Raw genomic sequence first — 14,253 nt, 5'->3', positions numbered from 1 at the left:
GGACTAGACAAGAGAGACTTCAGATGAACCAGACTAACCCCCTAGATCATGTTGATTAGGCTGTGGCAATTCAATTCTGCTCCTTCCTCAGTGCAGCCTAGTTATAATAATTAAAAATTCATGGTCCAAAACCACAATTATTTTTGCACCAACCTAATTGATTTCCCACTCAAGTCAGTAGTTTGTGCAGTTCTAATTACAGTACTAGAAAAAGTGTTGCCATTGGTCTGCAGAGCCAATATAGACCTGCTGAATACACTTGTGCAAACTGATGTGCAAAGGTGAGTGTTAGCTTTAGATGGTTAATATGCTGTGTTCTGTCTAGAGGAGATTTTGGAGTTGAAAAACAGTCCCTCCTGTAAAGAATGGCTGGTTTGGTTGTATGAGAGACATATTTAATAGGAGTCTTGGTCTTCAGCTTTTGCAGAAAGTTTTGATTTTTTCTTTAATAGGTCTTTAGTCATGTCCTAGTCTTAGAATGAACAGCTGTGCCTAACCTTTTTGTTAGACATTGTGGGTTATAGCCTGATACATACTCTAGAACACAGTAAAATTTGCAAACCATAAGCCAAAAATTCCTCAAGCTCTGAGGACTTTTCTGAGGCACTGAAAAGACATAGGCAATCCCTCTTGTCACCTGTACCACTTAACATCTGATTTGACTGAAGGGGAAGGTGGTGTGACTGTTCTAAATTAGATATTTGAATTTGAGTGAGTTGAGTCCAGAAAACAGAGTGAAGGGCTGGAGGAGGGTACTGTCCAGTCACTGTCTACATCCATCAACTGTAATCCATTTAATATAGGACACAATTTTTATAATGGTATCCATGGGACAGTGAACTTTATCTGCATGCTCACCATCTCTATGTGTCATGTTGTATTACTAATTTACTCTGCTGCTCTTAACCTCCTAAATATTCCATAGAACATGTGAGTCCATCAAGATCAACTTCTGCTTGTCAAGGTTTCAGTGTATTTGTTGACCCATCTGGTTTATTCACAATTGATTCTTGCTGAATGAGAAAAGCATCATCGTATACTTAGTGGCATGAACCAAGCCTACCAAAGGATAAAACATGAAGAGCAACGATTTCTAAACAAGTCACACATTCAATTCACATTTCACGTTTTAAGTTTCTTTATAATATGACATGTATTAATTTTGTCTGCAGGTGGACAGTATTAGTGGTAGAAAAAGACCCAAAATGTTTTTCTTCTATAATACCTAACGTAGTCGTGAGAATATCTCCTGCTATATCCATTATATTATTCTTTAATGAAAGCTGAAAAGATATCCAGCCAACATCTACAGTTTTCATTTCCTGTTTCTAAATGAGCCCTTATTTTTTTTCAGCAATATAAAGAAAAACGGGTGATTTCCAGTCCTTTCATTCATCTCACATGTTAAATATTTATGTTAACAAAAAATGAAAAGGTTACCAATGCTTGAAGAGGGGCTAGATCTCACCTTTTCAAAACATTTTTAAGCACAACTCTCTGGGAATTGTGCAGGGACAGGGAAAAAAAAAAGATGATATAATTTGTATGTGGTAGTGTGTGAAATGGCATTAATGTTCAAGCATGACTTTAATAAACTAGACATAATTAGCAAAAATGTGTTGAGGCCATTGTTCTGTAAACCTCTACGCAGTGAAACATAATTAAATTTCTTTTTCCATTTTTCCAATAGAGTTCTTTGTAATGAAATAGAACCCACATGGTATAAAAAGCTCGTTTATTTGTAAACATGTATGCACATATGTTCTATGGATAGACTCTTAGCTGTGTAACTACATAAAAGCTTTACTACCAAGTGTTATTTATCACTGTTTTGGAATATTAGTGTTATGCTGTGGGAAAACTAGCATGCTTTAAAAATCTAGCAGAATTGAAATGGAAAGCAAAATGAAAAATGACTCTTGGTTGCTAGTTAAACCTGAAAGCTAGTAAATCTCATAATCCTCTAATATGCTGGTTCAAACTGAATGAGAAAGACAGCTGAATAACATGTATGCAGGTTCTTCAAAAGAACATATACAGTGAACTGCAGGAAGTAATTCCTCGCAAAAGAATCCATTAATATTGACTACTTAGGGTGGGTTGACCTTGGCCAGCTTCATGCACCCACCCAGCCACTCTCTCACCCTCCTTAGGAGAATGGGGGAGAAAATGAGATGAAAAAGCTGTGGGTGAAGATAAAGGCAGGGAGATTACCAATTTCCAGCACAAGCAAAAAGGATTTGAATTGGGGAAAATTAATCAAATGTGTTGCCATTTAAATAGAGTTGAACGGTGAAACACAGAGACAAAATTAAAGCAATGCCTGCCCTATCTGTTTTGCCAGGCTCAACTTCATTTGTTTATTGCTTACTCCTCTGCCCCCCTCACCCCAAACACTGCAGCAGGACGAGGCATGGGGGTTGTGATCAGTCCCTAACAGCACCAGTGTGAGTCCTTCCCATGAGCTGCAGTTGTTCAAGATAAACTTGCTCCAGAATGGGGTCTTCCACGGACTGCAGTGTGGATGTCTGCTCCACTGTGCTTTCTCCTGGGGCTGCAGGAGGATGTCTGCTCCGGTGCCTGGACCACCTCCTCCCGTTCTGCCTTTTCTCATCTTGGTGCTCGTAGGGCTGTTTCTCTCATTTTTTTCTCATTCATCTCTTTCACAGTTGCTGCACAGCGGTTTTTGCCCTTTTTGTATGCAAGCTTTACCAGAGGTGCCACCACCTTGGCTGCAGGGCTCAGCAATGCCCAGTTGCAGGAGTTGGCTGGAGACAACTGTGTCTGGCATGGGACAGCCCTGACCTCTCCTCATAGAGGTTGCCCTGAATCCCCCTGTTACCAGCATCTTGCCACATATACCCCAAATGCTAATTCAGACAGAAAGGAGAGAAAATAATTCAGAACCAGTTTACTCTTGTGGATTATAATTTTTCTGCTGCATGTGCAGGGCAGTGTATACACACTTGTTCAGAATCTGTTTTTTTTCAGTGAACTTAAGATACTCAAAAGGTTTACTGGATTTCAGTTTATGCTAGACTAAGCAGAAGGTGGAGTGTTTTGTTGGATAATGTCTTCATACTCATTTCTATGAAGTGTTAGATGAAGGTGAGATATATCATTGGCTGAGTAATAATGATTGAGCAAAGAAACAGGAGGAGGGAAGGAGAGCAAGCAACCTGAGAAATTATGAAGCACAATGCCGTAAAATGGACACAAATACAGTTGGTTCTTCTAGATAGAGAAGGCAGAAGCATTTTCTTATTTTGCTAAAGTTGCTTGATTTATCTTTTTTCCATCTCCTTAATAGCTTTATATACTGTGTAGGTGTTCATGAATATTCCATTCATTTTGCAATAATTTATAAATTTAACTTACATTTGATGACTCTTCAGAATTAGTAGGAAGTTATGAATGGAAAATCCAGATTGAATTTTAGAAAATAGCAATATTTTTTGTGTTAGGGGAAAAAAAAAATAAGTCTTGACTGCCATTTGACTCTAAAATTGACAAATGTTTTGTCAGTGAGTGTTCTCTGTTCTTTGAGTGTTCCTCTTACTGTCTTGATTTACTAATACAACTTAATCTCTTACTTGCCTTTCTAGGTCGATTTGCAGTATTAGCAAACAATAATCTCCAAATTCTTAACATCAATAAAAGTGATGAAGGAGTATACAGATGTGAAGGAAGAGTGGAAGCCAGAGGAGAAATTGACTTTCGAGACATAATTGTTATTGTGAATGGTAAGGAGCAAAAGTGTTTTAATTGACTTCTTGCTTTACTTGATTATCATAGCCTATTTTAAAATATATCATCTACTATAAAATAATGATTAAATAGGTTAATATAGTTGTCATGGTTGTTTAGTATTGTTTTCCTATAAATGTAATTGCTTTATATTTTTAAAAAATCTACTATACTGTGTAAATAGAATTAATTGTTTTTCTTAATATCAGTGCATGTGAGTATGTAAAAGCTAAATTATTGTTTTTAATCATTCATGGAACATTAACAATAACTGCAAGACTAGAGTTTTAGGTTATAATATATAGTAGTTCATTTCATGCTGTATTTTTCAATGTTTTGTCATTTACTGTTGAAAAACACACTTGATTTTTCATAGTTATTCACCTTCACTGCATTGAACATATTTTGTTAACTATCTCAAAAGTCACAGGTACAGTTTATTAAGATTTATTAAAAGTAGTACTTATAGATTTTTACCATTTTATTGCTATGAGGAGTAGAATATATAACAAGTTATCTGAAAACTGGCATTATACATTTTATCAGTTAAAAATAAACCTCTAAGAAGGAATATAAATGGATTAAGAAAAGATGGAGCATTTAGCTCAACCTCTCTCTTAAATTCAGGTTTGACCTGTTGAAAAATAAATCTCTCTTCATATATTGTCCAGAAAGGACACAGTTGCTAAAGGGCATTTTTTATCTGTGCATTCTGTTTAATGTCAGTTTTTCAAGGAAACTGCTTCCATCGTGCCCATTAGATTCTGAGTTTCAAATGCTTTGTCCTTGACTGGTGCTTTTCAGCAAACCTCACTTTACAGAAGTAATTATGTAAGTTGAATTATCAGTTAATTTCAGGAGAAAGAGCAGCTTCCAACATAGGTGCTATTTAATTAATATAGTCAAGCAGCAGTCTTTGAAGCAGAATCCTTTAAATATTATATAGACAGCGGCAAGCGAATCGGTGATTATTGTGATAGAATTTAACAGTATGTCACCTATGCACAGTGAAGACCTCCAAGAAATTGCTTTCTTCTCTATATGTTGTGGTGCTGGGTTACCTTGACTCCTGGTCATGTACAGTTCTGCCATTTAGGTTCATGGGTATGAACCTACATTCTGAACACCTTTCACCTCTATCTGATATTTTTGAAGCTGAGCTGAGAGCGAGCCTGTATTTAACCTAAAATGTCAGATTGCAAGCTGTGATTGGCCTTCACATGTTTTATTGGCGAATTATATACACAAATTTGATTCTTCATATATTTATTATGATTCTGGACAGGAAAGCTAACACTTACTGCTAGACTTCAGAGTGTTGAGAGGAGAAGGGGTTGCCCATTAAGTGATTTTGACATGATTGCTCATGTAGAGTGGTATCAATTAAGAGGTATTTTCTGTTTAATTTATAGGAATAAAAAGGTCTTCCTACATAAAGCTGGATGTATTAAACTTGGCTCAGAATTACTTTTGGAGTAATATTAAAAATCAGAAAGAAAAATTGCAGTGCACTTGGGTGAAAAAGGAAACCTATGAAAGAATTGGAATTAGAAAAGGAAAAAAAAGGAACAATACATAGGCCAATAGAAGATACAAGGCTGCATTTCCACCACGTCTCCTTTTCAAAAAAATTAGCAATAATGCTTCCTTTGGATGATAATTAAAGCTCAGCATAAAAATATGTTATCATTACAGTATTTTTAATGTAGAAAATATTCAAATTTAGAACTTCACTTTTCATTTATTTATATGATTTTTTCTAATCTCTGTACATACTTTACTCAAAAATGTAAGCTGTGGTAGGACTGTGTGAAATCTCAGATTCCCTTTTGCGAGAACAGTGATAAAGATTTAATAGAAAAATAAGCTATTAGCTCTCCTTTTATTTGTTGTATTCCAGTTTATTATCTGTGGTGCATGTGACCGATACATCCTCTGATTCAGGGTAAAGATTTGAACTATGATCACCTGTGAACAAGTACTTTATTTGTTGTTGTTTCTCTACCTCTCTGTCCAACTAAAAAGGGAGGACAGAGAGAGTGGAAAAATATTGTGAGACACTGAGAGCACCAGAGCCTTACGCCAAGCTGATGAAGAACAGTCTCTCAGAGGCAGATGGTATGGGATCAATTCCTCTCAAGAAGAGGAGAAAATTAAACCCAGGAGGAAACCTATGATTCTCATATTTAAGAATAAGAAGTATATTCCCTCTGGGGCCATTTTGGTCATAACTGAGTCATCTCTGTCTTTTGGATGATACTTGCCTATGTACTGGTTTGTTGTGCTATGTAGTAGCAAAAACCAAAATTAATCATCACTAGAACCATTACTATAAAATGAAGGAGTAGACCTTGCAACCACCAAAATAAAATGGTGAAAAAGCACTTCCCAAATGGATTTAAGAAAATGCAGCAAAAATTCAGTATTTCTTTGCCTGAAGTTAGGTGGTTGTACCCATATTTAGGTACTTAAGTATCTGAAATTTTCACAGCTGTTGAAGCAGCATGTGCAGGTGATGTTAACTAGGTAGAAATTAATTTAATTCTGACTTAGCTCTATGGAATGTTGTTTTCCTTATTAACAATGACTTCCTAAGAAACTAAAATGAGGTGACTTAAAGATTTTGGCTTTTTTTTGTTTGTTTGTTTGTTTTGTCATTGTTGTTTTTTGTTTGTTTTTTTGTTGTTGTTGTTCATTTGGAATTTTTTTTTCCTTATTTTTTAGTGGAGTAGTGAGTAGAATTAATTTCTAATAAATTTCTTACATTAAAAAAGAAATGTTTTGTAGTCATTACATAAATTTAAAATAGTCTAGTCTTGGTGTTAAATAAATAGCTACACATAAATGAAAAAGACTTGTTTTCACTTAAATGTGTCTGGATTTTACCGTTTTGCCTTAATTTTGAAAGGTGAGAGCCTTGCCAAGTATAGCTTCATTTAGATTTTCATCTTTTAGGTTCACACTTTATTTTATTTCCATCCTACATACATACAAGAACAGAACCAAAGATAGACAGGTCTCTTCCCAGAAAGGATGATGAGAAAATAAAACTTGACTTTTGAAATGAAAAATAATGTTTCATTTCATTGTCATTGCAGTATCTCATGGAAGACTGAAGTGCTTAAGTAATTTGATGAATAGAGTCATATTCCTGTAGTTTAGTTGTGAGCAGTGAAGAACCTGCTACTGCTCACAAAGAATTGTTTAATTCCCTCATGTTACTGAGTATATTTTCAGTTCTAGACATTAGAATGCACTGCAATATGGCTAAAATGTATATAGTGTTTTCTGAGTTACATTTTTTCATGGAAGATGTTGCACAACATAAGGGGTTTTTATGCTGAGTAATGACCCATGCAATTTCAGATGGGAAAGAAGTGATCTGTGAAGCACCCCCTTAAAAAGTGTGAAAGGTACTTACCTTTATTTATCTTACTTATCTGTGAAAGTGCAATGGGAAGCTAAAGACAGGTTTGTTGGGGTTACCTGTTTCTCCTTCTTATCTCTAGTGAAAGTTTAAAAAAAAACCCAAACTCTGATTCACTCTGATGACAGGATGCTCTTGCTAGCAGAGACCTATATTTTGTGAAGCTCTGATCTTTTCTTCTTTTACCTCTTGCTTTCCCTGACATTCCTTCATTTCCACATATCTTCTTCCAATCTGCTGAGATTGTTTTTATTTGTTTATTTGCTTGACAGTTAATGGAAACAGATTTAGCACAGCTCTCTTAAAATTACCATATGAACAGAAATATTAAATATCAAGCTGTAAGTTGTTCTGTTTTAATTATTGTTGCTTTTTTGTTGTTGTTGTTGTTGAGGATCTCTGTGAACTGTTACAATTTTAGGAATAACTAAATCTCATCAAGAACAGACAAAATTTGTCACTGTCAGAACACACAATTTCCAAAAATAGATTGTATCCATTGGGTACTATCATGTTTCACCTTTTGAAGCTGGTTATACTCCTGTCCAGGAGTTAAGTAAAAAGAATTAAATATGCATAATCACAACTACTACATACTAACACCTGTTTTAAAAGCACTGTCCGACATCAGTACATAGTTGTATGTCACCTTTATAATTGAAAGAAAGATAAAAAAGAGTACAGATACATTTTCATTTGAGATAGTTAAATTAGTGCCAATCTCAACTCAATCATGTCTTATACACTCAGGGTGTAACTTTAGTCACTTTAAAATGTTCTGCAGAGAAAATTGAAGAACTGCTGAAAAACACTTCTAAAAGTTTATTCTAGTGAAAAAAAAATATATAAAAGTCTTGATAATACTAAAAATCTTGTATTTAGGAAAAGTAAAGAAATACTAATAACAGTGATTCCTATTGAGTCTTGATCCTTAAGTGTAACCATAATTCCAATTAAAAAGGATCCTATCCTGTGCTTTCAGTTTCTCTGGAAACACATAGTCATTTATTTTTCATTTTTGTTTTTCCATTAATAGGGCTTAATGTCTTATTTTTCAGTTCCTCCTGCAATTACTCTGCCACAGAAATCCTTTAATGCCACTGCAGATCGAGGAGAGGCCATAACTTTATTCTGCAGAGCTGCTGGATCACCTCCACCTGAAATCAGTTGGCATAGGTAAGTTCAGCTGAGGTCTTCACATCAAAGCACATTGTTCTAATGTGTCATGATTTTCTATCACAGTCCATTAATCTGTGCAACATTGAGTTCTTTATTGAATTATAAGAGCATTTGCTGTCCATTTGTGTTCTAAATTCTAAAGCTAGTTTCAGCATTAATAAGTGAATGAACTCACAGATTCAATTGCCCTCAGGTTACCAGCAGGTGAGATAAATGTAAAAAGTAACTAATGTACCATATTGACATGATTTCTTCATATTTGAGGGGAAGCACAGCTGAAGCAATGAGTCCATATCTCAAAAACAATACAAGCAAAAAATCTCACAATTTTTGCACATAAATGTATTAGGTAAAAACATATGCAATTATGTATAAATTAGTATCCAATATAAATCAGCAGTCCTGATAACAAAAATAACATTTTCCCCATTTGTAAAAACAGTTTCTAACCCTAACTCAATGAGATTCAATTTCAATGAGATTCAGAAAGTGGTATGACTTCAGACACCCCTAGGATATGGAAATGTTTCACAGAATAATTTTCAAGTGTATTTTATGTCATTTTAAAATGGTAATATGTTTTAAAAATGGAACTGCTTTTGAAGTTCATGTGTGTTTTTTGATTATACCAATGACATGAACATAGTATAGCCATGTCTTTTGGGAACGCTTAGCATATAACATTGTTAGAATTGAAAGAATACACAGTGTGTAGATATGTAAATTTTTACAAAAGTTATGCATGAGTCCTGGGATATAAGGTATCTCAGACTCCTCATACCAGTGCACATTTCTATTTTAGACCTGAATATTTTTCATCTACATATATTATTTCAGGTGAATTAAAAGGTCACTGCATTTTTTGAATTGACGTAGAAGGCATTTCCATCAATTCTTAATCTCCTTTGGAATATTTGAAGAATATTAGATTCATTTTAAATGTTAGATTCCTTTGACTGGCACCTTTATATTAACATGCCATAAGTCAAATGTGGATTTAAATTTCTCTCTCGTGCAATTTGAATCTCAGGGGTTGTAAATAAATAGAATGCAAAGTTAATTCCTTAATGTGCCCTAGAGTTCAAAATTTAGTGAAGAGAAGGAAAAAGAAAAACAAAATATGCAGAGCCCAAATTAAAGAATTGATACTGAATTCAAACTAAGGTTTAATATTCTGATTATTTAGTGTCTTTGAAGTATTTGTTTACAATAGATGTCTTATCTGGCCAAAATTCTTGAGAGTTGTCTGAAATCTGGTATCCTAAATGGCCTTGATATGAGACAATCAACATGAATATTGTTAAGAAAGAACACATAAATTTCCACAATTTGTGGATATCTCTGTTTACAGTTGTGGGGTTTTTTCAATATTTTATAACTATTACAATACGTCCACAGGCTAAGTGGCTCGAAGAGAAATGTCTGTCTACTGATCAGAGCCTACTGAAAGATTTTCTATTGGTTTGCCACCCCTGAGGCAACTGACTTTTTTAAACCATTCATGAAATATCTTTTTAGGGATTTTACAAAAGCTTCACAGGCTTGTGTACTGTATACTGGATCTTAAATTAGGAAGCTTCTGTTCTGCTCCTATTTCAGAAATAGGAATTCCTCTCATAGTGAGGAATATTGGCTTATGTGCCTCCCTTTCCTGTTTTTTTTATTGTTTTTTGCTTTTTTTTTTTTAATTTATGTTTTTATTTTGTGCTATTGAGCTATGCATTCTTGGCAGTAGAAAATATTCTTGATATCTAATTCGCTGACAAAGAAGGGTTGTAAAGCGGTAAGTGGAAAAGGCCCCTGGTCCTTGTGACAGAATATTATCATTGATATGCGAACAGGGAAATAAGATGAGAGGAGGTAAATTATTTTTTCCGGAGGAAGCAAACTTGATTCTAAATTGTATTCCAGTACTAAATTTCTGCATCAAATTACTATAATCTCTGTCCTGAATCATTCAGGTCCCTTTTCATTCACATATTGGTAGCCAATGAAAAGGATTCACAATCTGCTGATATTTTGTCATATAATCATAGAATTATTTTGGTTGGAAGAGACCCTCAAGATCATTGAGTTCAACTAACTCAGGCACTAAACCATGTCCCTAAGAACCTCATCTACACATCTTTTAAACTCTTCCAGGGATGGTTGCTCAACCACTTCCCTGAAAAGCCTGTTCCAGTCCTTCACAGACCTTTCTGTGAAAAAATTTTTCCTAAAATACAATCTGAATCTTCCCTAGCACAATATATCCTCTCATCCTATCACTTGCTATTTGGGAGAAGTAGCCTCCTTTTCTGCAGGCTGAACAGCCCCAATTCCCTCAGCTGCTTCTCATTAGATTTGTTCTCTGGACCCCTCATCAGCTTTGTTCTCTTCTCTGAACAGCCTCCAGCACTTCAATGTCCTTCTTGTAGTGCCTGGCCCAAAACTGAACACAGGATTTGAGTTATGGGCTCACCAGCATTGAGTACAGAGGAATGATCACTTCCCTAGTCCTGCTGGTCATGCTGTTCCTGATACAAGCCAGGATGCTGTTGGCCTTTTTGGCCACACTGCTGGCTCATGTTCAGCCAGCTGTTGATCATCGCCCCCAGGTCCTTCTCTGCCTGGCAGCTTTCCAGCCACTCCTCCCCAAGCCTGTAGCGCTGCCTGGGGTTGTTGTGACCCAAGTGCAGGACCCAACACTTGGCCTTGTTGAACCTCATACAACTGGCCTCAACCCATCCAGCCAGCCAGTCCAGATCCCTCTTTATGGCCTTCCTACCCTCCAGCAGATCAACACTCCCGTCCAACTTGGTGCCATCTGCAAACTTACTGAGAGTGCACTCAACCCCCTCATCCAGATAATTGATAAACATATTAAATAGAACTGTCTCCAATACTGAGCCCTGGGGAACACAACTCATGACCACCATGGCCAACTGGATTTGACTTGGTTCACCACAAGTCTTTGGGTATGGCCATCCATCCAGAGTATGCCTGTCCAGGCTGTGAGCTGCCAGCTTCTCCAGGAGAATGCTGTGGGAAATGGTGTCAAAGGCTTTACTGAAGTCTAAGTACACAAAATCTACAGCCTTTTCCTCATCCACTAAGCAGGTCACATTGTCATAGGAGGAGATCAGGTTGGTCAAGCAGGACCTGCGTTTCATAAACCCATGCTGACTGAGCTGTTGTCCTTGCCCTTGGACTTACTTTGCAGATATGTCAAGATAAAGAACTTTCATTTTCTAGAATATTTTAGTTGTGTTTTTTTTGTTGTTGTTGTTGTTGTTGTTGTTGTTGTTTTTCTTGAGAAGAAAATAGTCTGCATGTAAGAAAACTAGATCAAAATAATCCTTCTTCATTTTGTAAAAAATGTAGAAAGCATTGTTAGTGATAGTAAAGTCTATCAGAACTGATTTATTTAATATTTATTTAATATTAATTTGCACGTCATCCACTGAGAATTAGAATCTGTTTATTTGAATTAATGGCCAAGGTGTCATATTCCTAATTTCATGCTGTTTAGTGTATTTTTTGATGTTGAGTTCAAGTTGATATTAATCTCAGTTTTATGTAAGTGTTTCTTTTTTAATAAACAAGTGTAATTACATTTTGAATTTGATGAAGTGTTAATGCTGATTTTGGAAGGATTATAACCTTTGATTACAGCAAGTTATGGTAATCATGTATTCAGTTTTATTCCCAGCTGAACTATTTGTCTATGTGAGCTCAGTCATTTTATTTAATTTTCCTCAGGTTAACCATTTGTAAAATGGGCACATGTAATAAAGTGACTTATTTTTGGAATACAGAACTACCCTAAGGAAAAAAGTCTAGAGAGAGACAAACTAATATAACAAAGAATAATGTTTCCTTGTAAAACATTCAAAAGTGTATTTAGCCTTCTGGAGAGCTGTGGAAAAACTCCGATAAAAAGGCTTGGAATGATTTCTCTTCCACTATGCTGGAAAACTTTTGTTATACTGCATAGAAAGTACATCCACGTATGCTGAGATGGTTCATCAAGATTAAGGACCTGTTTTATAAACAGTTATGTGTTCTCATGTCTTTGTTGCCTTTTAAAATATTCTCTGAGACCAGCTCTTTTGCAAGGCCTGTATAATTTTTTTCCATCACTGTGTAGTCTTACCTTCCTTACAATCCACTTATATTTGAGTAAGTTAAAAAATAAATTATCTTTATTCTCTTTTGTCTTGTTTCCTTTTTGGTTTCCAATGAACTGATTTAGCAGGTCACCCACAGGTAGAACATGAAACATGGCTATATTCTTAAAATCAAATGACGGTACTATTGAGATGGCATATATATCCCTCTGTGTTGACGGTAAAAAAGATGTTGGGTAAGACAGGAGATTCAAGCTTTAAACTCTTTAAGACAGTGTATAAAGTGGTAAAGCTTATTATTTATGTTGACACTATTCATTTCCAGGTGCTGAAAATGTTTAAGATTTTGTCAAATTAAAATGGAGGCATCTGAACTAATCTGTCAATCTTTCTCAAAAAATGCTTTAGTTGACATGCCAATTTTTCAGTTTGAAATACCTAGTCAAGAAGAAATGTCAGCAAGATTTAGTTGCTTCTCTATTTAATACGCATATATACTTTGTTTATATTTCATGGATTGAACCTAATTCTTTCACCACTTAACTGCTATCTCTATTGAAGCTGTTATTACTTAGTGTAGAGTATAATCAGCAGAGAATCAAAACACTAATAGAATTAAATTAGCCGGGACTGAAAAATAATGATCCAAATGTACAGGTCATGAACTGGAAATCTTTACTCATGTGAATAGTCCTACTGAAAATGCGATGATTATTTACATCTGTTGTGATAGTTTAAACTAGTAAAGTTCAGCTGGGTCGATCCCTTTGTCTTTACTGCAGGGCTTAGAATTATCTGCTTTTAATGTTTTATTCATGTTTTTCTGTTCCCAGTTATTGGCATCAATCTAAATCTCCCTTGTTCACTAGAAGGTCCAGGAAAATGCTCATAATGTCTTTTCTGCTTAGAAATTGTCATGGATATAGATGATGTTTTTGATAACAGTTACTTGGAAACTACTTCTGACCTGAAGTATAGACTTTTTACTCTTAAGATAAATCACTAAATTTTTTTTTGTGAAACCACCTATGTTGGAAATTAGGCCTTTTCTCTTCTGCAAAACAATTTCTATCATTTGCTTTGGAAAACAAATAAAAAAGTATCACAATAATATCTTGAAGTGGACTAGAGTTATTAACAAAAATGTTACTAAAATGCAAGCCTTATAGACACCAGTGAAATTCTATTAATGTATATAATGTTCCCAAGATAGAAGCAGTTTTCTCACTTTTTAGGGGAAATATTATTTTAGAAAATATGAAGTATATGTAGATATCAGGATTATCTGAGCAGAAAGAAAGTAAAAATCCTTGTTGCTCAAATACTGAAGTAAAATTAAATGTCCTAAACTAGCCATATAAAGTAGAATAGAATAGAATAGAATAGAATAGAATAGAATAGAATAGAATAGAATAGAATAGAATAGAATATAGAATATTTCAGTTATGCATATTAGTTTCATTTTGCAAATAATTTGTTTTCATGAAGTTGGCATTGTCAGCAGGATAATCAGTGCTTATGAAAATCAGGTAAGTTTAATGTAGGTGCTTATGAGAAAGGACTGTTGATGATTCAATAGAAATAAGATCAAACGAAGCCTTCTGCAAACAAGGCAAAATGAGAGAAATAAATTAAAAAAGAAGCTATAATTGCACTTTTAAAAAAAAAGCTGTTTTGATAACTGTGTGTATGCCAAGGTGCTCAAATGGACCGGTCAAGCCCTGATCAGCCCTCAGAATTGTTCACAGGTTTTATTATTTCTGTGCCATCTGGTCAGAACTCATTTTAACA

General features: G+C 35.0%; 1 protein-coding gene across 2 annotated transcripts in view; it reads left to right on the top strand.

Annotated features, from left to right (window-relative positions):
- NCAM2 (neural cell adhesion molecule 2) overlaps window positions 1–14,253 on the top strand; it is a 294,710-nt gene that overhangs the window by 158,671 nt on the left and 121,786 nt on the right. For both annotated transcript variants that reach the window (XM_082045723.1, XM_082045724.1), the window contains exons 5-6: window positions 3,606–3,743; window positions 8,233–8,350. In XM_082045723.1, the coding sequence (XP_081901849.1) occupies window positions 3,606–3,743; window positions 8,233–8,350 (256 nt within the window). The remainder of the gene's footprint in view (window positions 1–3,605; window positions 3,744–8,232; window positions 8,351–14,253) is intronic.

This window comes from Streptopelia decaocto (genome assembly GCF_964273445.1).
Source record: "Streptopelia decaocto genome assembly, chromosome: 1".
Lineage (NCBI taxonomy): Eukaryota > Metazoa > Chordata > Aves > Columbiformes > Columbidae > Streptopelia > Streptopelia decaocto.
Note: the sequence above shows the minus strand (reverse complement) of the source record. Positions and strands in the feature narration are given on the sequence as shown.